The 25,757-nt window shown below is 46.6% G+C and overlaps 1 protein-coding gene across 2 annotated transcripts in view; it reads left to right on the forward strand.

Annotated features, from left to right (window-relative positions):
• Positions 1-25,757, forward strand: part of USP5 (ubiquitin specific peptidase 5) — a 1,083,475-nt gene that overhangs the window by 539,823 nt on the left and 517,895 nt on the right. For both annotated transcript variants that reach the window (XM_069650637.1, XM_069650636.1), the window contains exon 9: positions 16,098-16,169. In XM_069650637.1, coding sequence (XP_069506738.1) covers positions 16,098-16,169 — 72 coding nt within the window. The remainder of the gene's footprint in view (positions 1-16,097; positions 16,170-25,757) is intronic.

Raw genomic sequence — 25,757 nt, forward strand, 5'->3', positions numbered from 1 at the left:
CTAGTGAAATGTTTTCTAAATGATTGTGTAATAAATTAATAAGTGTTTTACCAAGAAACCTTGAGCAGAAGTGTTTACTTGAACCACTGTGATTGAAAGTCCTCTGTGTAACTACTTGTACTGCTCACATTCACTCTTGAGATAAGCCTGGCTGCTCAGCTCGCTACCAAAAACTGTGTGGTACAGACTTGTACCAAAGGTTGGTTTTGCTAACACATGTAGTCATAATTGTGTGTAGTGGTCCCAAAGGGTACTGCCTGCAGTTCTGCCTAACATGAGGCCAGTTCAAGGGACCCTGGACCCCCAATGCAAGCAAGCATCCGGGTCATGGGAGGATACCGTACACCTACCAAACCTTTCGCAAAGGCCCTTTGATGGTGGAGCACGTCTTAAAACCTGTTGCAGGGAATGATGTTCCAAGGTCCGACATCAACCCTTCTCCTCAGGACGAATGCATCACTATCGGGCTGGGGGGCGCATCTGGTAGAGCTGCAAACAAAGGGCACATGGTCTGCCCAAGAGTCCCAACTACATATCAGTGTTCTGGGGCTCAGGACGATACAGTGGGCGCTGAAGGCCTTCCTACTGGTTGCTAGCAGGGCAGGTGGTAACCATTCAGACAGACAACACGACCTCTATGCATTACACAAACAAACTGGGGCAAGAGGTTGGAGATGTCTCAAGAGGCTCAAAAGCTGTGGGCCTGGGCTTTACTTCACAAGGTTCAGATCAAGGCAGAACACCTGCCTGGAGTGGACAATGTCTTGGCAGACAAGCTAAGCAGAGACTACACAGCATCCCACAAATTGGAACTAGACGAGTAGAAGTCCAGCAGATATTTTCACAAATGGGGACATCTGTAGATTGATCTTTTTGCCACCAAGGCCAACAGGAAATGCCACGTTTGCCTCTGAGTACCCAGAATACCGCTCGATAGGGAACGCCTTCTCAGTGGATTGGACAGGGAATTTCCTTTATGCCTTCCCTCTGATTCCTCCGACAGTGAACCGGCCTGCACAATGATCCTAATAGCACCGGATTGGGCTCGCCAAGTTTGGTACCCAACTCTGACACCTGTCCCGATGGCCCCCGATTCGCCTCAAAGTTAATCAAAGCCTATTAACGCAACAGAATCACAAGGTTCTACACCACAACCCAGTGAGCCTTTCACTCAGGGCGTGGTACCTGAGCAGCAAAAATGAATTAACTTGAATCTTCCTGCAGAGTGCTGTGATATAATCAAGGCCTCTCGGGGCGGCCCCCTCCACACAGATCACTTACATTCGAAAATTGACTCGTTTCACCAAGTGGTGCGAAACATCATCAGTGAATCCACTCGCTGCATCCATCGAACAAGTACTACATTACCTGTTGCATCTGGCCAAAGCAGGGCTTTCCCTATGATACATCAAGGTATACCTTTCTGCCATATCGTCATACACGACAAATCCAGGCCAACAATCTTTGCTCACCAAACTGGCTGTCAAGATATTCGTGAAAGGTTTGATGGGTACCTACCCACCAACACCGCAAGTTCCTTCATGGAGCCTAAACACGGTCCTGGCAGCGCTTATGGAACCACCGTATGAACCAATTCATAGGTGTGACATAAAACCTTTTCCTGGAAAGCAGATTTCTTAGTATCCATCACGTCAGCCAGGAGGATTAGTGATTTGCAAGCCCTCTCGTCGGAATCTCCATTCACCTTGTTCCCTAAGGACTGCGTCCTCCTCAGAACATATCCTAAATTCCTACCCAGGGCTGTGTCAGAAATGATGCTCACAGAGCGCATCGTACTTCCAACCTTCTTCACGAATCACACCTCTAATGCGGATTGATCTTTGTATTCACCAGATGTAGAAAGAAGTCTAAAATTTTACATGCAAAGAACTAAGGAGTTCTGCTCCTCGACTAGACTTTTCATCGCATTTGCTGGCTGCACAAAAGGGCAGCATATCTCGGAACAGAATTAGAAGAAGTCACGAATGATTCCAAGCCAAAGACTCCCAATTCATCAGAGCTGTCCTGGATACAACCTTGAGGAAAGCCTTGCCTCCTGAGGAGAGAGCTCACCACATTCTGCAGATGGTAACAAGGTTTCAAAATGCCCAACATCTGCCGGCTTTCGATTTTCTAAGGTTGCTAGGCCTCATGGCATCCTGCATCTTTCTGGTGCCAGAGACCAGGTTGAGGATGTGATCCCTTCAATGGGCCCTCAGTACTCGATGGTCCCAGTCTTCGGGAGAGATGTCAGATCTTCTGCAAGTCCCGGCCAGAGTGGCCCAAGATCTTCTATGGTGTGCTTGCAAGGAAAACATCCTCAAGGGAGAACCTTTTTTGCAACCATGGCCGGAGATAACAGTAGTGACGGACGCCTCACTCATACCAACGATTTGACAATCAGCGGTCGTTAGTCTCCATCGGAGTCCAAACTACTCTTCAACCTTTTGGAGCTGAGGGCAATCAGACTTGCGCTGAAGGCCTTTCTCTGTATGGGGAAAGAATGTCCTGATGATAATGGACAACACAGTGGCTATGTACTACCTCAACAAAAGAGGAGGAGTAGGATCACTCCTGCTGTGCAGAGAGGCAATGCAGCTCTAGTTCTGGGCAATGCAAGAAGGAATCTCTCTATCGGCAGTTCACCTACCTGGAGAGAAGAACACGGCGGCAGATGCTCTGAGCAGGCTGAGCACAGTCTCCCACGAGTGGGAACTAGCTCAGGAAGTCCTTCTAGAGATCTTCGCCCTTTGGGAAACCCCTCAAGTGGATCTATTTGCAACCGAAACGAACCTGAAATGCGAACAGTACTGCTCAAGGGAATTTCTCCCAAGAGGAGCTCTAGGGGATGCATTTGTGGTGGACTGGGTATTTCCACTCCTATACGTGTTCCCTCCAGTCCCCGTGGTTCATCAAGTAATCAGGAGGTTGAGAAAGTTCAGGAAAACCATGATCCTAATTGCCCCGGGTTGAGCCAGGAGAACGTGGTACCCGGACCTTCTGGACATGTCCATCTGCCCTCCAATTCGTCTTCCACAAAGAGAGGATCTCCACTCGCAAAAGGAAGGTCAAGTTCTCCATCCAGAGGTCAAAACTCTCAGCCTTCACGCATGGCTTCTGAGAGGCTGAGGTATAAGGATACGTTATGGAGATTTTGCATTCGGCCAGTAGGCCAGCAACAAAATCCTTGTATCAATGCCATTAGAAGAAATTCAGTAACTGGTGCAGGGATAAGGATGTGGACTTTTTTCAATATAGCGCTCCTATGGTGCTGTCTTTTCTTTTACATCTAGCCAACTCGGGGCTCTAAGTTGGCACTATTAAAGGATATTTAGCAGCACTATCTATCTTCAAGCGCTCCTCCGAAGAAATAATGCCTTTAGTTGTTCCATTTCTTAAAGAACTAACAAATGTGTTCCCTCCAACACCTTTTCAAGTTCCTATCTGGGACTTAAATTTAGTCTTAAAATTTCTTGTGTGCCCCGTTTGAGCCTTTACATTCTTGTCCTTTAAGGCTCCTAACTTTAAAAACTATTTTACTAGTGGCTTTAACATAAGCCTGCAGGGTGAGTGAGTTGCAGGCGCTCTCTTGCAAGCCTCCTCACACCATTTCCCACAAGGATAAGGTCATTTTGAAGGTCAAACCTTTTTTCTTACCTAAAATAGTTTCAGATTTTCATCTGTCACAAAGGATTACTTTACCTTCCTTTTACCCTCCTCCGCACGCTAGTAAGGAGGAGGAAAGGTTCCACAGTCTGGACCCTAAAAGGGCTCTCAGCTTCTATATCTCTAGACTAGAGATATTTTGACAAACTGACCAGTTGTTTGTTGCTTACACTGGACACAAATTGGGCCTTGGAGTGTCCAAACAAACTTTATCTAGACTGATAATTCTGGCAATATCTGAGTGTTACAAATTGGCTGGGAAAGAGCCTCCAGATGGACTAAGGGCTCATTCAACCAGGGGCATAGCAACTTCTACGGCTCTTCGGAGGGCTGTTCTGGTGCAGGACATTTGTGCAGCGGCCACCTGGTCATCCATGCACACCTCTGTAAAACAGCACTCTTTAGACTCCACTTCTTACCAAGGAGGTCTTTTTGCAAAAGCCGTCCTTCATTCAGTACATAATTAAAAACTCTGGTACTCCCTCCTCCAAATCACAACTGCTGTAGGAGTCTATCTAAGATGAGGAATACATGGGAGGACGTAATCCATTTGAAGAACAAGTTACCAACTGTAACGTTCTTTTGACTGGATGTTCCTCCCGCGTATTCCCCATCGACCCTCCCAGCCTACCCCTCCGTACAGTTTTTATGCTTTTTGCACTTGTACTTCCGTAAGAGCCTGACATCCTTCGATGCCTGATGCAACTGATGCGACCATTAACACAATAAAACAGAACTGAGACCAACGGGCGCACCTCGAGTCCTTTATACGACGGATGACTTCGGCATTCGACGGCGGCCCTCGAGGGACTGACTCTGCGGCCTTGAGCACAGCACCCTCTGGCGAATATTTTTCTGATGAAGCAGCAAGGGTGGCAGACTATATCTAAGATGAGGAATACGTAGGAGGAACATCCAGTCGAAAGAACGTTACAGTTGGTAAGTAACTTGTTCTTCTCCAGCATTGCTATCTTTCATAGATTCACATGCGCCCACCCGCCTCCCCTGAGAGGCTGCTCCCGCTCCCAGCAGTCATCACTCAAGTAGTCTTCTACAGCTCAAAATCTGAGGATGGCTGTTTGGGGCGAAGCTTAAACCCTGCCACCTCATTGGTTAGGGCCATAAAGGACCAAAGTGAGGTTGAGGGACTACACAATTGAATGTCTCATAAGCTATAATGGGCAATCTACATTCATTCTATATGGAAATATAGTGTATATATTTAATTTTTTAATAATTATTTAAATCACTGAGGATTCCCAGTCTGACGACAGGGAATATTCAAGCATGTGAATTGATGAAAGATACCAATGCTGGAGAAATACAGTTACAGGTATGTAACTAAGACTTCTCATGGATGCCAACATGGATGGAAGACGGCCTAAAAGTATATTAGTGCTCCTAGTAATTAGTAGTAGTGGCACTATCTGTGATAAAGGTCTGCATCACGCAATGCTGCAAAACGACAGAAAACAGTAGAGATGAAAGTAATAGTATATATAAATACAAATGGTGAGGAAGATAAGATGGAAGAAACAAATAAAATAAGGACACAGATAAAGTAGTGACCATTGTTCCCGACTGAGGTAACATTCGATGATTCTCTTGACAACACTGGGCAAAATGGTTATGGGGTAACCTAGGAGATTGTAGTTACGTGACATGGAGTTTCAATGGCCATGTACCTTGAAATGGACATCTTGGAGGAATAATGAAGATATGGCTACCAAAAGCAACAATGAATAGGTTTGGTGGAGTGGTCAACAAGACGACTAGATGGCGGACCGAAGAGAGGGTCCCTGGAATGCCCATATGTACCCCCATAAGCATGACAGCCCGAAGAGCCAGAATTGCAAGATGCCAGTCACTGTTTGGCCAGCCCCCAGGAGGGCCAGCTACATCCACATATGCGAAAAGATATTATCTCAGACAACCATTCAGACCTTATCCTGCTGACATCTTTCTGGTTACAGGTGTGATCCATGTCTGTTATGGAAAATAAAGGATAGTTCTAACTTGCCCTTAGCTGAGTCCTCCGTCTGTATACCGTTGGAGGGTTTGTTGGGCCCCGGATGCTCTGAACGGTGAATGTGTAGTGTGAACCTCAGTCCTCTCTGGAATAGCTGAACAACAGCAGAGTTGACCACAAAAGTTGATGACAGCCGTGCCAGAGGTCCTCCCTCGAGACTGCTGCTGAGGGATCCCATCTGTTGTCCTGCCATTCGTCATCAGACCAAGGAATCTGGAGGTTGCGTCCAGAGCTGCAACATCACAGAGCATCCACCACAAACTTTTTCTTCAAACCTAAGGTTCTGTGGGGAAAAAGGTATTACTTGCCTTATTCCAGAAATGTTGCTCCAGAGCTTTGGAGTGCACATAGGGGTGTCCAGGGCAACCCCCTCTTACCTCGGAGTCAAGCCGCTGCCTGTGTCCCTTTAGCGAGTCCTTTAACAGGATCTCCAACATTGGTTAAGTCTTCTTTCCTAGAGACTAAACAGTATCCACAGGAACTTTTGACTTCTGCTGCTTTTTCAGTCTTAAAGTCTCTCCGAGCTGCCTTTTAGCTAGGGTTGCGTTTTGGACATTTAAAGACTTGCTGTGCAGGGAAACTGCCTCTAGAACCTGAACTCTGCTACGATAACACTAACCAACTGTTTTACTTCCCAAAAATCACTCTTATATGTGTATGCTGACTAAATTCAATAAGCTTATTACTTTGTGGTTGCACATTGTTACTGATAGTACGGTAAATGTTAGGTAAGATTTTCATAGAAATGGCAAATCTTCCTGACCTGGCTCAACCCCAGAACTTTTTGCTTTACTGGTGGATTATTTTTCCTTAATACCTCTGTGAGTGGGAACCTTTTTCCACATCCACAAAAACATTTCTCCAGCATGGGGTCTGGCATGGATTCACATGCTCATGAATATTCCCCGTCGTCAGGCTGGGAATCCTCGGTAAAGAAAAAATCAGTATCAGTTTCTGATCTCTTTCGTAGTAGTAACCAATCACTGATCTCTGCGTCATAATGACCACAGCCAATGACTGCCCTCTACCTAAGCCCCGCCTCTGGCAGCCATCTTCAGATTTTTACTGCACGTTCAAGTGTTGGGATCCTCGTGCTATTGCTCTCGAGCGTTAGTGCTATTTTTCACGTCTTTTCTCAAAAAATGTCTCTCTTTTCGGTCAAAAGAGCCTCAAGCTCCACCGTTTATTCATCTGATCAACGGGGACCCGTGTCGGATTCGTCTACGCCCCTCAAGGGTGAAGATTTCGTCGAGACACGCTTTTGGAGGACTCCAGAATTCTCTCAGGCCCATCTCGAACATGGCCCAGGAGAAGGGGAGCTCGACGCCCGGAAAGCTGTTCAGGGTCTGCCCTGGATGCCAGCTTCAGAATGTCTTCAAGGAGGACGAACACTCCCTTTGCCTTTATTGCCTACATGAGGACAAGACGCACGTGGAGAAGGACTGTGCGTTTTGCGGCAATATGTCGGAGCGGACCATGAAGGACCGCCATCAACATCTCGCCAACTGGCTGGAAGGAAAGAGCCCATCAGGCTAGAAGAAGAAGTCGTCCAAGCGGTCTTCTAAGACCTTTGAGGGCGCCCCGGCGACGGGGGTCCAACAGAAGGCCAAGCACCGCGAGTCCGCTGGCACCGGGAGCGCCGAACGGTCGGGCTCTACGGGCGCCAGGCAGGGCGCATCCTCCCCGGCGGCCTGGCAGGGCGCATCCTCCCCGGCGCCATCAACCACGAGCCAACGCTCTGGCTCGGGTAAGAGGAAGGCCGAGCACCCGGCGAAACTCCTGGAGAGACCCCGTACGTGCCCTAAGGCCCCATCGGAGGGGGAGCGAGGTGGTGACCCTCCCCCCAAGGCGGTGAGCGAACCTAAGGTGGTGAAAGCCTTGATCCATCCGGCCAAGGCCTCTATCGAGATAGTCGCGGCGGCCCTGGCTCAGCCTGTGGAGGCTACACCAGTGGTGGCGACCCAGGGGCCCAGAATCTCCCTGCCACCGCGGAGGGAGTCCTCTTTCGTGCCCATCGACAGGACCCCCGTGAAACCTCCGACGGAGATGAAAAAGGGGGGGGCAGGAGGTCGTCGTGGACTCGGCCTCTGAGGAGGAGCTGATCGAAGTCTTAGGCCACGGCTCTGGCATGGAAGAAGGCCATCCTGTCGGGGGGGACCCCGACGTGGAAGACGACGAGGGCGTCGAGGATGCCGACGGGGCTCCTGATCGCCCGTTGGATCTCCCTCAACTAGTGCCGCAAGACAACTCGGCGGCCATTTTGTTGGCTATACAGTCCTTGTGCTCGGAGATAAGGACGAGACTGCCGTTACCACCAACGGAGGAACCGCTCCCGACGGGGAACCCGGAGCCAGGCCCTTCTGGGAGCCCTCCCCCTAAGAGAAGAAGGATTCACCCTCCACCTCCTTTTCAGCCATCGCGACCTGTTCAGCCCTCCTCCCCGTCCACGACACGTGGGGATGATACGGGGACTGACACAGCCGCGACGGGTACACACGACGAGGTTTACGACAAGGATCTCCCGTCGTCACCTCCCACCACGGGCTTCCCCGCCCGACGAGATTGGATCGTTTCACTCCATGATCGCCAGGGCATCCAAGCTTTTCCAGCTCTGCCCGGAAGAGAAGAAGGAAGGTTTCCTTTATCAACGGCGCGAGACCAAGAGGAAGACGGTCCTCGCTGTACCTCTACTAGACGATTTTTGGGATGAGGGCCTCGCCCTCCTCAAGAACCCATCCACGACGCCGGCTAGAAGGGATCGGTACGAGAAGAAGTACTGGGTCCCGGACGTGGCCCCCTTATGCCTTCGGGCACAACCGACCCCAGACTCGGTCGTCTCCGGGGCGGCCAGGAAGAAAGCGGGGGGGGGCGCGGCCTCTACATCAACCTCCCCTCCGGACGGCGAGGGAAAGAAATTAGACACGATGGGACGCAGAGTCATCTCGTCGGCAGCGACGACGATTAAGGCGGCCAACGCCTTGGCTATCGTAGCCCGCTACGACAGGGAGTTGTGGTACAAACTAGCCCTAGAGATCTTGCAGGAAGGAGAGGTGGCTTCGGACCACGCCATTACGATTGCGACGGACATCGCTGACACTGGATTTCGCCAGTTGGGTAACGGCGTGTGCCTTAGGCGGCGTGGATGGCTCAAGGCTACTGACTTCCGTCAGGACGTGCAGACCAGAGTCTTGGACATGCCGTTCGACGGAAACAACCTGTTTGGGAAAACAGTGGACGATTCCCTTCAAGCCGTCAAGGCGGACACGGAGACGGCCCGGGCTCTTGGAGTTCTCCAGCAACGGCGGCCGCCCTTTCGGAGCGGCGGAGGTAAACAGGGTGCCTCCAAAGGTTCCAGCGGTGGATTTTCCACCTACCGTCAAGCGTCCCGTTCGTCGTCACAGGAAGGTTACAGGGGACGAGGCAAGTCAGGCGGACCCCGCCGTCGTCGCCAAGGAGGACAAGGCGGCAAAGCCTCGTCGAAGCAGGACTGAACCGGCCGTGGGGTCAGCCCCCACCGAAGCACCCCGGTGGGAGGCCGGCTGGCGAGCTTCGTCAGCGTGTGGGAGTCCATCTCCACCGACCGTTGGGTGCTGGACGCCCTAGCTCAGGGTCACGCGCTCGAGTTTCTAAAGAGGTGCCCGCGCGTCCCCCCTGTGGCCAGGAAAGAACATCACGTCCCTCAACTTCTCTTGGAGGTAAAGGCGATGCTCAAGAAGGGCGCCATCGAGCTCGTCCCAAAGAGGCTTCGGAGCTCCGGAGTTTACTCAAGATACTTCCTCGTGAAGAAAAAGACGGGAGGATTGCGTCCCATCCTGGACCTACGACGACTGAACAAATTCATCAAGGCACAGAAGTTCCGGATGGTCACCCTCCAACACGTCCTGGGTCAACAGGAGGAGGGCGATTTCCTGTCGTCGTTGGATTTGGAGGATGCCTACTTCCATATTCCCATCCTAAAGGGACACCGAAAGTTTCTCAGGTTCGTGGTCCAAGGGCGTCACTACCAGTTTAGAGCCCTTCCCTTCGGATTGAGGTCGGCACCCAGGGTGTTCACCAAGTGCCTCGCACCGGTGGCAGCGCACTGTTTCTGGGAGCAAAGCTCGACACAGTGTCGCTTCTTGCCTCTCCGTCGGAGGAAAGGACGAGGGCCATCTTGGGCAAGGTGCAGCGGATGCTGATTGCGGACGCGGCCAGGGTGAGGTCCATCAAGTCCCTCCTCAGAATGATGTCTTCTTGCATTTATCTCATCCGCCTGTGCAGGCTCCGGATGCGCCGGTTGCAGGAGTTCCTGGACGTGCACTGGATCCAGACGACGGGCAGCTTCGAGGAGAGGATCACACTCGACGAGAGTTTCCGACGAGCGATCCGGTGGTGGGGCACCCGCGCGCATCTGACGGCAGGCATGGACTTCCAGACCCCCGGTCACCAGGAGACAGTGACCACGGATGCCTCCCTGGAAGGATGGGGAGCGTACACCGAAAATCTGCACGCGAGAGGCCTTTGGCTTCCGACGGAGAAGTCCCTCCATATCAACGTCCTGGAGCTCCGTGCAGTGTTTTGGGCCCTCAGGTCTTTTCTTCCGTCCTTCAAGGGCAAGGTGGTGAGGATCTTCACCGACAACACCACCACCATGTTCTACATCAGGAAGCAGGGTGGTACCAGATCCCCAGCCCTGTCCAAGGAGGCGCAGGATCTGTGGCATTGGGCCGTCGCCCAAGGGATGTTTCTGGTGCCGTTTCATCTGGCAGGGATAAAAAACACCATCGCCGACTCGCTCAGCAGAGAGCTGCGCTCGTGCCACGAGTGGGAACTACGACAGGATCTAGTGGACCGCCTCTTCCGACGGTGGGGCACACCCCAGATCGATCTGTTCGTGACGGCGACGAACTCCAAGTGCCGGAGGTTCGCCAGCAGGTTTCCCCAGCCGAGGAGCAAGGGCGATGCTTTCTCGTTCCCCTGGGAGGGCCTGTTTCTATACGCGTTCCCTCCATTGCCATTGCTGATCTGGCTCATCAACCAGCTCAAGAGGTCACGGTGCAGGATGATCCTCGTCGCACCTGCGTGGCCAAGGCAGATATGGTTCCCGGACCTTCTGGACTTGTCAGCGTCCCCGTCAATCAAGCTGCCAGTGGACGCGGATCTTCTCTCCAGGGAAGGAGGCGCCATCCTCCATCACGACCCGAAGTCGCTGAACTTGCAGGCCTGGCTCCTGCAGCGTTAGAGTTTGGAGGATACGACATACCGGCCAACTGCAAAGAGGTTCTTGCAAAGGCCAGGGCGTCCTCAACTCTTAAATGCTACGGACACAAATGGAAGAGGTTCTCTGTCTGGTGCCACGCACAGAAGATTAACCCTCTACGGATTACGGCTCCCCAGGTACTGCCGTACCTTCTGACGCTGGCCAAGGCTGGACTGGCGCACGCGTTCATCAAGATTCATCTTGTTGCGATCTCCCGATACACCAGAACCACGGGGCGGACGTCTTTGTGGTCTCATCGTCTGGTGAAAGAATTCATGAAGGGACTGTTCAGATCGTTCCCGCCGGTGAAGGCTCCGGCCCCGGCGTGGGAGCTCAACGTGGTGCTGACCAAGCTCATGGGACCTCCGTTCGAGCCTCTGCACTCGGCTCCGTTGAAGTTCTTGTCGTGGAAAACAGCGTTTCTTGTGGCCATCCCCTCCGCACGAAGAGTGGGAGAGATCCAGGCCCTTTCCTGCAAGCCCCCGTACTTGACTTTTCACGACACGAGGGTAGTGCTCAGGACGCACCCCTCCTTCATGCCCAAGGTGCCGTCGGACTTCCACTTCAACGAACCCTTGGTGTTGCCTGTTTTCTTCCCGTCGCCTTTGTCGCCGGCCGAAAGGACTTTGCACTCGCTGGATGTGGCTAGATACGTTTTACGTGGACCGCACAAAGTGTTTTCGGAAGACGTCACAACTTTTTGTGAACTTTGGACCTGTCAATCAGGGGAAGGCTCTCTCAAAGGCCCCCATTTCCAGATGGCTCTCCGGCTGTATCATGTACTGTCATCGGTTGGCAAACCGACCGCTGCCTGGCCGTCCGAGAGCCCATTCCACCAGAGCGATCGCAGCTACCACGGCGTTCCTATCTGGTGTGCCCTTGCTGGACATCTGCAGGGCTGCTACGTGGAGGTCGACGCACACCTTCACGAAATTCTACTGCGTCGATCGGGATTCCAGGGAGGAGTCCAGGGTCAGCCAAGCAGTGCTGCGCAATCTGTTTGCCTAAGGTGAGCCTGGTGAGGAGGTAAGAATTGCTTAATGTTGAGTTTGATGTAATGCTTAATATTGAGCCTTTGCCACCTCCCGTGGTTGTGCATGTGTGCACTGCTATGTATTCTTTATTCATGAGCATGTGAATCCATGCCAGACCCCATGCTGGAGAAGGAACAAGTTACTTACCTGTAACTGTTGTTCTCCAGCATGGGTCTGGCATGGATTCACATGCGAACTCTCCCGCCTACCCCTCTGCGGCTCTTCACTTGGTCATACTGCCACTTCACGTGCTACCAAATCTGAAGATGGCTGCTAGAGGCGGGGCTTAGGTAGAAGGGCAGTCATTGGCTGTGGTCAGTTTGACGCAGAGATCAGTGATTGGTTACTACTACGAAAGACAGATCAGAAACGAAACTGATACTGATTTTTTTCTTTACCGAGGATTCCCAGCCTGACGACGGGGAATATTCATGAGCATGTGAATCCATGCCAGACCCATGCTGGAGAACAACAGTTACAGGTAAGTAACTTGTTCCTTATTCGTTTTTATGGGTGTCATTTTTTAGACTCTCCATAGTGTCTTTTTAAAGTGATCCTCTTTAACAACATTTTGGCAAAAAGTGCCCGTTGTTGCTGTGGTGCCCTAGGGGCTGCCCTTTTAAACTTTCTCTGGCTAACCTTGAGAGAACTACAGTTCCCAAGGGTAGAAAGGATCTTTGGATCCCTTTTACAATTTATTTATCTCCCCGGCACGCTACACCTTATGTAGAGTTCCGGGGTGATACTATGTATCCCCTTTCACACTAAAACTGTAAAAATTCTGTTACAGGGACAAGCTTACCGTCAATGGCTGGTGGCAGTGATACCTTTTATCAATTTGGTGCACCTTTACCGCGGGCTGTGTTCACAGCTGCAGTAAAGGTACTTAATGGTGCTCATTTTATCATAATGGCCCGTCTTCTTTTCTTGCCATTTTAGTTTTTTGTCCTTTCTTGTTCCTTCCCCTGACAACCGAGGTGGGAAATTGCTTTGTGGGATTTTTATCATCGGTGGGAGTACCCTGGACTCCCCGCCCAGGCTCCAGTCTGTCTGTGAAGGAAGGAAGCGAGGGAGGAGTCCAAAACTGCACAGCCCTTTGTCTTCCTCCTTGCCTGAATGGGGACAAATCCCAGTGGGGGGGCTGGCTGTCCTGATTGGACAACCAGATTGCCCCTTGTTGTAAAATGCAGGGATAGAATGCACAAGGTTGTGCTGTAGTTCCTGTTAAATACTCCTAACCTGGAAGCTGAAGACAAGTCTACCACTGGAACCGAAACTGAAGAGGATGATGAAGGAAAAGCGGCTGAGATGATTTCCATTGACCTGAGATCTTGCTGTAACCTGAGCCTGCTGTAGCCCTTCCTTCCAATTGACCTAGGGACTCTGAAAAACGACAACGCTGACCCAGAGCCTGGTGAGACCCACTAGACTCAAGAAGACCTGCATTTTGAGCCATCCCACGTCGTGCTCAAACATTGCGGGCTGCAATACCCCAATATCTTGGGACCTCGAGCCAATGTGCGGTGCACAGTCTTCCGAATTCTGAATCTCGCGGAAACTTCGTGGGCATCCTGGTGTATCGCCAGAGACATGAATCCAGTCCGAAAAGTCCCCTCACCAGAGTGCTAGACCTTTGTAACTACGAGAATCCAACTGCAATATTTGGTGCCAAATCCACAGAGCCGCATTTAGCAAGGAAAACCTTGCCTAGAGTCTTCTCTGTTGATTCCTGCTGCAAAATCCCTTCCAAGGTCCTGTTTTCAGTCACCATGACAAGGATTCCACTGACTGGGTTTTTGGCTGCAGATCTTGTAGCCCATCTGCTGCAAAATCTGCTTCAATGCTGAGGTACTGTGTTGACTTGGGTATGTACTTACCTAAAGTCTCTTGGGATTCCTATGTAGTTGTGGGGTGTGTTCTGTGATTGGAAGGCCTCCCATCCAGTGTACCCAGTCCCACTGCTAGAATCCTGCTAGGGTGTCTTCTGTGAAGCACCTGGACCCTCCTCTAACTCTAGAAGTAAAATACTCACCTTTTGGTCAAGTCTTCGTGGGGAACTCTGACTTTTGCTACTTAAGAACCTATCCTGACACTGTCCGTTGGACACTAGGCCCTAGTGACTCCGCTTCTGCCACTGAGAATACTCATGCTCCAAGAATAAGGGAAAGACCTTTAAGGGATTGGGCCTTTTGCCTAGAAAAGAGGATACATGTTTAAAAGTTACTTATTGTAAAAGAGTTGATTGGCAACTGTAACTCAGTTACAGAATGTTCTTACTTACCTTGGATGTGTTATGCACTATTTTGAAAAGTATGTTTAACATCTTTCTTTCCTTAGAAACCGTTTTGCCATTCTAACAGAAAGTAGATGTAAGGGTATATTACTCACCTGTGATTTGATTGTGCCTCTTCCCAAAAGTAATGTTGTTGGTTTTACAAGATTATTCCTGTTAGGATAATTGGGTGAGTGTCCCCCAACTGGGTCTTGCTTCCCCTGACTTGTTGTTAGCCTGTCCAGAATAAGCCTGCATTAGGTCTTTCCTACCTAGAATAACTTTGATTCATTCAATAAAGTGTAACATTGGGTTTTGCTTTCTCTGGGCTTTTTTAGACAGGCACAAAAAAGAGTCTTGGCTTTATACCTGCCCCATGTTGCTGATAGCTCCTTGAAAAAGTATATGTATTTTACTTACCTTGAGTTAGCTGTGTGTTATCCCAAAAGTAGTTATAGGTTTTTACCCCAAAAGTAGTTATAGGTTTTTACTGCACCTAGAATAAGTGTTCCACGATTCACAAATCGTATACTGTCCAGTTGACCGATTATGTGATTTGTTACTGACCATCACTGTAGAACTGGTAGGGTCTACTACCCTTGAATTACTTAATGTAATCCGAAAGTAACCATTGGTTTTTACTCCCCAAGAATAGGTTTGACCTATACTGAATGTGTATGAAAAGGTTTGACTTTCCTAGAACTACTGTTAGGTGTTCCAAATAAGGTTTATGCTTTGGTCTGTGAACCTTCAAGCATAGTGTTGTTTTTTTATAATTGTTATTACATATAATGTGTGTTAGTACTTAATTACCATTAGATCTTATCTGGGCCTACTTGTATTTAAATCAATTCTTAGTTTTTACAATACATAGTGTTTCTTGGCCCATTTGTATTACATTTTCATCTGTGCTGATTCTACAGCCCTCTCTCCCTCCTAAAATACACCTGGCTGCTCTGTCTACGCTACCCTGAACTCTGGTTTTACAGCCTTATACTAAGAATGGAGTCTTGTACTCCTTCAGTGGTTCAATGGTTTTACTAAGCCCTTAGTTGGACTTCAGAAAAACTGTCCTAACACGGTAGACTTGCCAAACTCCTGTAACAATTGTGCGTGTTCAGCAACTACCAACTAAGAAGTGGCCCTTTGAAAGTAGTGTAAAGTATACCCATGTGTGTTGGTGTATTGTGCTAAGTATTTAACTGTGACGTTTGTGTAAATATAATCTATATTTTAATTTAAATGTATGTGTTTCATTTTGCATTACTAACTAGGTTCAGTGTACTTACCTACAGCCCACATCTTCCTCTTAAGATGAGTCTGACTGCTCTGCCACTCTATCAAGGTCTCTGAGTAGTACAGACTGAAACTAAGAGTTGTGGATCTACAAACCACTGTGATAGCTTACTAAAGTCTTACCTCCACGTGGGACTTAATGAAAACTCCCCAAGCAGTCATTCTACCTTACTTATCGACTGATTCCTAGAACCTCCTTCAACCTGTAAACCCACGTCCAGGAAGACAAATTTAATTCCTCAGGGCAAACTTATCACCTTCCTCTTTCCATAGTATACAAAAGACCCTCCTGACCCTAACCCACAAACCATGATCTTGAGTAGGTCTTGAATGTATTATTTTGCCTGCTTCATTCCATAAGAAGTGAGCCATTCTGATCCCTTACACAAACTAGTGGTGGAGATCTTTTCGTTTTCAACATGCCCAATGTTTTTGTGGCATAGAGTTTGAATTGTACCCCAAAAGTCCACCATTCCATAGCTCCCTCAGTCTTTACCCAACTGTGCAAAACTAATTTTTAATGAGGGTTTGTGTCTGATTGTGTCAATTTGCTTCTTGCAGGTATGTGGCAAAGTTGGAGAAAATCTTCCAGCACTCCCCCGGAGATCCTACGCAAGACTTCAGCACCCAGGTGTAAGTATGACATGGGCAAAAGGGCAGCACAAATCTGTCATTTTGGAACAATTGTCAGCATATTTATGAAATTGTGTGCAAGGTTTGCATTGCGGCTCTCTCCACTTTCAATTTGTTTTAGTGTCCAGGCATTAATCCCAGTTTTTCTCTGGCCCAATCTGCCTTGGACGGTGCACGTCGCCACTATCTGTCATTTGGCAATTCTCTTAGTGACAGATTTAACAGATCTTTTAATGTAATCTTCCAATCTACGTACAAGGAGGTCCGAGCATCGGTTATTGCTGAAGAGGTTGTTGCATACATTAGAATACTAAACTTTGATTATTATCATTATTGTATTTATTGAATGTGGCCCTAGCTTCAAGAAGCAATGGAGCGCTTTACTGAGCTATACAACCATACAGTTACATAATGGAGCTCTTTAGAGTTATACAACATTACAGATGCACAACTGAGTGCTAATCAGAGGTAAAAGAACAGATATACAGTGGGGGATAGGATACAGAGTGGCACAGAGGAAGAATACAGCTGTCCTTGGTGGCGGGGAGAAGAGGGGCAGGCAGGCAGGTCTTGCGAGTCAAATGTCACAAGGGGCGACGTGATGGCCTAGGTGTTGAGGAGGAGAGAGGCCTGAGAGTGTTTTGCTATACCTGTTCCGAGGTTCTTTAACTCTCCCCTACCTCCTCTTTTTCCTATTTCCACTTGTGTGGTGTTGAAGCAAATTCCACTTTGTGATTTTGGTTTGCAACAGGAATTGTAAATATTTCTTTACATAGCGCTTTCGCCAAAGTGCTGCACAAGAAGGATAACTAACATTTAATGAAAATACATAATGTATAATGGTACAACTGCATTAAGCAAGAGGGGATAACAAATGAGTTTTCAGAATAGCACATAGAGCATAAGTGGAGGAAGAGTGAAAAGGAGAAGGAACTCCAGTGCTTTGTAGTAGTGAAAAGAAGCAAAAGCGATATTGAGCGCCAGTGGAGGTTGAGTAACTACAGAAAGGAATTGAGTTTGTGAACATAAAGTGGTGGACTGAGAATTGCGATACCACCAGTCCTTGTCATTCCTCATCAGGAGGTTGAGGAAGTTTGGTAAATCCATGATCATGATTGTTCCGGATTGGGCCACGAGGGCATGCTACCCTGAACTTCTGGACATGTCCATCTGCCTTCTGATTCGTCTTCCTCAAAGAGCAGACTTGCTCACTTAGGAGGGAGGTCACCTTCTGCAACCAGAAATCAGAACCCTGGACCTTCATGTCTGGTTTCTGAGACGTTAAGATACAGAGATTGGGATCTTGCGGACGGTGTAATGGAAGTGTTGCTTTCGGACAGAAGGCAACCAACAAAGGCACTATACTGCTGCTGTTTGAAAAGATTTTGAAGCTGGTGCAGAGCTAAGAATATAGACCTTTTTTATGTGCGACACACCATTGGTGTTGTCTTTCTTGTTACATCTGGCCCATCAAGGGCTACAGGTTTCCCCTGCGAAAGGGTATCTGGTGGCACTGTCTATTTTCAAGCGCTCACCTGACCAAAGTTCCTATGCCAAAATCCCATCTGTTATCCAGTTCCTGAAGGGACTGATGAACATCTTGGTACAGTTCATAGTTCCGGTTTGGGAGCTTAATTTAGTGTTGAAATTCTTGATTGGGGGTGGGGTGGGGTCCTTTTGAGCCTCTTCATTCATCTCCTTTAAGGATGTTGACAGTGAAGACCGTCTTTCTGCAAGCAAGCACTTTGGCTTGCAGGGTGAGTGAGCTCCAGGCTTGGAGTTGCAAACCACTGCTTACTACTAGAAAAAAAGTTGTTTTGATGGTTCTCCCTTCATTTCTGCTTAAGGTGGTGTCAGAGTTTCACCTCGCACAAAAAATGTTCTTCCTTTTAATCCACCTCCTCCTCCTTACAAGGAGGAGGAGAGGTTTCATCATTTGCACCCCAAGAGAGCATTGAACTTTTACATTAGCAGGCTTGCTAAAGTTCGGCAGGAGGGTCAATGATTTGTGAGAAATGCTTGTTATAAATTGGGACCGGCTGTCTCGGTGGATCATTTTGTGTATAAAGGAATGTTAGACTTTGGCTGGCAAAGAGGTCCCTGAGGGTATGAGAGCACATTCCACAAGAGGAGTGGCTGCTTATTCATCTCTTCAAAGAGAGGAGCCGGTGCAGGACATTTGCAGTGCGGCAACCACGTCTTTGCTGCACACTTTTACAAATAATTACTGCCTGATTCTGTGTCGGTCAGGCAGCTGAATTTGGTAAAGCTGTTCTCCACGGCATATATGAAAAGTAAATCTCTTTTCCCACCACCTTCTGCATACTGCTATGGGAGTCTGTTAAAGCTGAGGGATCGGTGGGAGCTCACGACCCATTAGAAGAACACATTACTTATCTATGGTAATGTTCTTTCTGATGGATGTTCCTCACATGGATTCCTTATCATCCTCCCAGCCTCCCCCTGCATCTTTGGTGGAGTTTCCATAGTTTACATCTCTCTTTTTTTTAACGTCTGGCATTCTGTAACCTACGAGGCAGCAGTGCATAAAGAGGGGAAACGCAAAACTGGGGCAAAAGGGGTGGCAGTGTGTACTACTTATACCAGTGTTGACATTGCAGCTTGTAGCGGGATCGAAGCCAGAGAGGGACCACGAGACGACGCACAGCAGCCTCTGCTGTCAAAAAGTTTCCAAAACTGCATGCAGGATATCGGATAGATCAACGATGAAGATTCCATGGGAGGGACATCCCTCAGAAAGGACGTTACCAGTGGTAAGTAATTTGTTCTTTTCAGGCAGGCTTACTAAAATATTGCATGATGCCAGTGTTTAGAATACAAGTTCAAAAAGCTAAGTAAACTTCAGTTAAGTGAACTCAATCCCAGACAATCAGATGTGCCTAGGAACAGAGCGGAGTAAAGGCAGGAACGAGTGATTATTCCGATGTAACCCTATGGAGAGCAAGGGTCGGGGTAGGAACAGGTATGTTAACCATTGACTCGGATTTCTCCATGCCCCATTGCTGACTGTTCCGGAATCCGTTTGGGACATGGTCTTCCGTGCTTGGTCTGGTCAAGAAAGGCCCATGGATCGTGGGTGCAGAGGGTACTTTTGGACACCGAATTTAGGTTTGGTTTGTTGCAGTGCTTGAATCTCGGTTCCAGAGACCTTCTAGCTCAACACCCAAACAAAGAAAGATGAAAACCTTTGCAGAGTGGGTGACATCAGGGCACCTTGAGGATGTGTACAAGATTGATTGCAACCGGGTTACCACGATAAGGCAGCGACAGGAAGGCATAGATCTTCAAGCAGGGGTTGAGACTGGGTGTTTCCACCCACAGGTTCAGGGCTCGAACCACCGACTAGGGTCTTCTTGAGATCAGGCAGAGGAGCATGTCTTTACCGGGACCTGGTGCTGGTCAGCTACAGGAGTAGTAATCGGGTCGTCAACAGGCTGCTCTTCATAGAGGCCTTGGCTTCAACAATGATCTGAAGAATGGCTGTAGAATTCCTTTTTTATTCGAGATTTGAACTGTACCCTCACCCAAGTCCACCAATGGTAAGGATTTGCTCCATTCAAACTGGTGATTGCTATCCAATCACGGATGCCCGCTTGCCACCACATCTGTCCAGCAATGGACATTCAGGCATCGGGATGTGTACTGGAATGCAACAGTCCCAGTCCCCATATTGGGACTCTCTAACAAACGGCCTCTTTGCTAGTATCAGCTTCCCCGGGAAAGGGCTTCCCATATATGGCAATTTCAGACATGAGAGTGCAGGAAGAAGTGCAAAGAACAATATGGACAGGCAAAAACCTTGTGGAAAGGCAATCTTGGGGTTCTAGCCACCATCAGCCATTTTCAGTAAATACAAATGTACACAAGTAAAAAGTATATAAAATGGTAGAAAAAAATCCACTGCCTCAAGCCCATCCTAGCCACATTGTAAATGTAACCAAAAGCGACAACAAAGTTATACAACACTTCACATGAGGATGATGTGTGCAATTGTAACAATGCAAGAAATGTACTAACACATGTTCTCCCAGTACTGATAGTCTTATAGACAGACCAGTTTCCCCATACGAATGAGCAAAAAGACAAGGCTAGTAAAGCAGAATGCATTACTTGCCTCTAAAAGGTCAGGTCAGGTCAGGTATATATCTATCGATGGAAAGTAGCAAAAGGAAAATCTGTCCTTACAACCAAGACTGTTTGGCCGGGACTAGCCAGGAGAACTGGTTGAGTATAGTTTTTGGATATTTGTTTTTGTTGCTCACGTCAGTTGGACATTGTTACAGATTAGGAAGTCCCAGGAGGGTCAAGGAGTAAGACTAGGTTAACCTTTCTGATGTGGAACTAAGCCCCTAGAGGTGGTGGACACAGGCAAAATCCATTATTTCTTTACTGACACTGTTTAGACTTGGACATCCCCTTTCAGTTGCAGCGACTCGCAAAGTTCCTGCAGGTTGTTTCAACCCATACTTTTAAAACCACCTAAATAAACCTTTTAGTTTGAAACACAGCTTGTTGATGTTGAGAATCATTACTCCATCTCCTCACGCGGGACCTTCATTGTGCTCAGTTCCATGGATATACTTTTCCCTGTGGATAAAGCATTTCTGAACAGGTTCCCTTAATTCTATTGTAGGTGTTCTTTGGATACCCCTTTTCATTTGTTTTGTGTGTTTTAAAGTAAGTTTTAAAAACAGTTTCTTCTGAGAGCATCAATTCTCAATGCCAGTGCCATTGGACATGTTCCTGTTCATTTTATCTAGTGAATATATTTTTTTTTTTTATTAAATTAATTAGTTTGATTTCAAACTTTACATTATTTCGACTTTACACAACTAATTATGATAGTGTTAACAGTAAAAAACATAAAATAACTCACTTAAACTTGAACTCGAACTTGTGCTTGATCTTCTTTAAACGTCTGAGTTGATTCCGGAACTGTCAGCTCCAAGGATGGCTGCTTAAAAGTTGCGCTCCTATGCCTGTCTTTAATATTGTTATCCTTCCTCAAATATGGCTGATGAAACTTGTCCAGCTGAGTCTTCTTAACCAGCTAAGAGGCAGAAAGGAGGGGATGAGAAGAGAGATGACCTACTACTTGAATTACTTATCAAAGTGATAGTTTACATCGCAGAAATCAAGGCAAAATTGACCAGTGCTGAAGAGAAGTTTTTAAGTCTTTCTACAAAAATGGTTGCGGTTGAGGAACACCTCAATACTGTGGATGATACAGCTTTGCGCCTTGCAGATCAAGTGAGACAGTTGGAGATCGAGAATGGAGGACTAGCTCAAGAACTTTCAGAGCATGAACATTTCTCGAGGAGAAATAATGTGAGGATTGCAGGATTTCCGGAAAATGTAGAGCGGGGAAACCCAATATTTTTTTTTTTTTTTTTTTTATTGAATTGGTTGAAACAAATCAACCTTTCAATAGAATTACAAAACAGAGATAAATATTATACAAAAGGTAAAAAGAAAACATGATTAACGAAAAATGTAAAATGTTAAAACAGTTGAATAGTGTGAAACAGAACACCACATCTAGTCGTATTATTAAGAGTGAACTGTCAGACTGAATGAGCACATAAAACGCATAAAACAAAATGAACATGATGACGAATTATCTTTGGCAATCCATTCAATGTTTCATACCACAATTATTTATACACGAAATGAAGAGGCCAGCAACTAGATCTCAATAAGTGTGACCAAATAATAATGCAATTGTGTTTGTTAATCAAACATCTGAACTTGTCAAGGACAGACTTTCAATAAATTTAACAACTGCAATTTGAATAGGCAAGTACGCAGAATTCAAAATTGTGAGCCAACATGCCTCATATTCTAAAAAACCCAGATGCCGGCAATGACGTCCCAAAAACTTAAGTCTATGAGAAGTAAGAGCAGGACACTCAATAGTCAGATGCTCCAAAGTCTCAGGTTGGCAACTGTTCCTGCAAAAGCGGCAAAAATTATCACAATCTGATATTATCTTGCGTCTGTAAAGAATGGCTTTGGTGGGCCAAAGGTTAAAACGTAGACGCATGATTGCAGAGCGGATATTGACTGCTGGGGCTTTGACTAGATAGAGAGGAAGTGTTTTCATCTTTTTTGGAGGAAAGCGGAGAGCATTGCCATCACAATAAGTTAGGCACAATTTATTTGCCTTAATCCAGTCAAATTCATACAGCTGTCGCTTTGCCTTATCAGGATTATTAATTAATGTATCAAGAGAAACATCTGCACTACTTAATGCAGAGTATGCAGTAGTCACCCATGAGACAAAGAATTTTTGTGTAGTGTGAAACATATGAAATGCAAGTTCTGATAGTAAGGTACGATCTCTAGATGCTAAGAGACATTTTCTGAAGAGCACACACAGACGCCAAATGTATAAGGTTTCAAGTGAAATTAGGCCCAACTCATATCTGATCCACGAGATGGGGATACAAGCTGGTAATCGCAATATCCTTTTCCAAAATTGGCTTTCCCATTTATGAAAGACGAGTTTAGACTGGCATGTAAGAGTTTCAAGACCATACAATGTTGATGGCACTGCTTTCTGGTTCCAGTAAGCAAGAGCCGGTATAATAGAAAATTTGCCATATCTGGACATAATCAAACTAGCTTGTGACGAGGCCGTTGTCACCTTTTTCAAAACTCCATCTAAATGTGAATTAAAGGACCCCGCAAGTTCAAATATCATACCTAAATAGGTGAATTGAGGGACAATCAGCAGATGTACCTGATTAATGTTCCACATAAATGATTTGTTTCTTTTGGTCGGTTGATACAACATTATCTGAGATTTATTGGTATTAATTTTTAAATCATTCTGAATAATATAGGAGTCAAAAGCTGTCAACAATTTCTGCAAGCCAATTTGAGTTTTTGATAACAATACCATATCGTCAGCATACATTAAACTTTGAACATGATGATTATTAATTTTTGGAGAGTCTGAACCAAGATTTTGAAATGCGAGAGCTATGTCATGAATAAAATAATTAAAAATGGATGACGCCAGAAGACAGCCCTGTTTGAGCCCACGAGCCGTGGGGATAGAGGAAGACAAGGCTCCATCGAGGCTTAGTCGAACATGAATACAAGTATCAGAGTGGAGAGCCAAAAGGATTTCAAACAATGTTTGCGGACAGTGGTCACGTTTTAGTTTTGTGAAAAGAAGAGAGCGAGAAATGGAGTCGAATGCAGAATGTAAATCAATGAACGCCAGAAATAAAGACTGTTTCGACTCTTGGCACTGTGCTTTAATAGAGTTCAGTGCAAAGAGGTTAACCTGGGTACCCATACCCGCAATAAAACCAGTCTGGAACGGGTCTCTATATGAATTCTGAAGCGTCCACTTATTAAATTCAGTCAGTACAAGTTTAGTGAAAATTTTACTCGGTGAGTCTAAAAGTGCAATTGGACGGTAGTTCTGAGGGGAACACCTTTCACCCTTTTTGAAAATCGGGATGATAATAGAGGATTTTCAGGATAGGGGTATGGTGCATGAATGCAATATATCTTGAAAGATGCAATAAAGTATACGAGCCCATATGTCAGGATTTAATTTCAACATGGCGTTGGAAATGCCATCTGGGCCAACAGCTCGAGAAGGACTAGCTTTTTTGATGATTGATACAATGTCCTCAATTGTAAAAGCCAGGTTCCAATAAAGTGCTCTAACAGAGCGAAAGGAGTCTGGATCAAAAATGGCGTCAGCATACAAATTTGTGAAATACAAAATCCAATGTGATTCATTTACTACATTTAGTTGTGCTTCAGCATCTCTATTATATGCATGATTGTGTAGAAGATGCCACATTTGGGCCGAGTTTTTATTGGCAAGGGATTTTAAAATTATTTCACTGTCATATTGAAACATCATTGATTTATGTCCCTTGAGCCAGTTTTAGTATTGTGTTTTCAGATTTATGAGCGCTTGCCAACGATCGTGAGAAGAGGAGTTTTGTATCTGGCGCTTTAGACGCCTAAACTCAGTCTTTCGTTCTTTAACCAACTGATCATAGATATGGGGGTGTTTAGTTTGGAGTTGCGTGGGAGTAGAAATGGTATGCGCAAACGGTGCAAGTATATCAGTGTATTGTACACCCAATGTATGCAAATTCTTTTGAATTAATATCTCAAATTCATAGAGTCGGTGATCTGTCCATTTCAGTCTGGATCTGGCCGAGTTGATGGCAAATCCAAAACTGACTATAGAAGATTTAGGAGCAAAAGTTTGCCATAAAATGGTCAGTAAAAGTAGCTTATGATCACTGCCAGGATAGGCAGTGATTGAGAGGTCCTGACAGAATTTAAACAATGGTGAATCCACGAAAATGTAATCAATTGTACTTGCACTGTTATTGCGATACCAGGTCGATTGAGGAGCTGAATCACCTTTGAGGGCCCCATTGATCATAATAAAATTACGTAATAAAATTACGTTAATTCATGTGTTGGATCCACCGGGAGCTATCTTTTGAGTATGGGTTGTTAGCAATACAATTCATGTTAAGATCCCCCAGTATGATGGTAAAATTGGTGATGTTCGCCATATTGATGATATCCAACAATGAAATAAGACCACAATAAAAATCATCATCAGAACAAGCAGCAGGATTTCTATACACATTCAACAATGCGAGCGAGGCAGTATTCAGATCAATTTTGACTAGTTGTAGGTAAGCCCCAAAGGAAGCCCATGCGTGTACATGAAGACCAGCCTTTTGGAGAACAGCAACCAGCAAGCCTGAAGTGGGTCTGCCTTTAGTTCGAATGGCCGGTAGCAGAGTAATTTCATACCCATCCCACACCGGGGGGACTAAAAGCCAAGTCTCTTGTAAGGTGACAATGTGATAGATTACAGGCATGGATTTGATAGAAACGTGTAAATGATTATGCCCCCTGGTAGTCCAACATGCAAGATTCAGAAGATTGCCATTCTGGCACAATAATGGTTAATTCTGAGTGAAGAGCCGAGAATCATGCACTGTATTAATGTCACTTCTATCAATTTGTTGTCTTTCATAAATGCGTGGATTTGGAATGGGGACCCTAGATTGGGGCGTGGTGACATTCGGCTCATGTGCCAATAGAAATCCCATTTCAAACAGAGTCATTCTCGCTCGCCAAATAGTATTGGCAACAATGGTCGATGGGATCCATAGTCTGATGACAGAATTGGAGGAGGCAGAGATAAATTCGACTTGTGCTATATCAAAGGTAGTAATATCCCTTAGTTCATCAATGTCGCTAAAGATGTTTAAGACACTCCTTCTATTCAAGTTATAATCAGGGTACGAACCATCTCGACATTTTAAAATAAATGTGCAAGGCGAGAGAGTGGAAGGGACTTGAGAGGATTGAGGAAGAAGACGCCTTGTTTCAGACTGGTGAGGCTTAGGCAGTCTGAGCTGGTGCGTGTGTTGAGAGTGCAAGTCTTTGATCCCAGACACTTGAGACTCAAGATTGAACTGCTCAAGACTAGAATAATTGGACATGTCAGAGGGTTTAGAAGTAGGTTGAGGGGGATCTGTCATAGCAGACGTGAGTTGTGACATG

This window comes from Ambystoma mexicanum, chromosome 3p, assembly GCF_040938575.1.
Source record: "Ambystoma mexicanum isolate Mex_15411 chromosome 3p, UKY_AmexF1_1, whole genome shotgun sequence".
NCBI lineage: Eukaryota > Metazoa > Chordata > Amphibia > Caudata > Ambystomatidae > Ambystoma > Ambystoma mexicanum.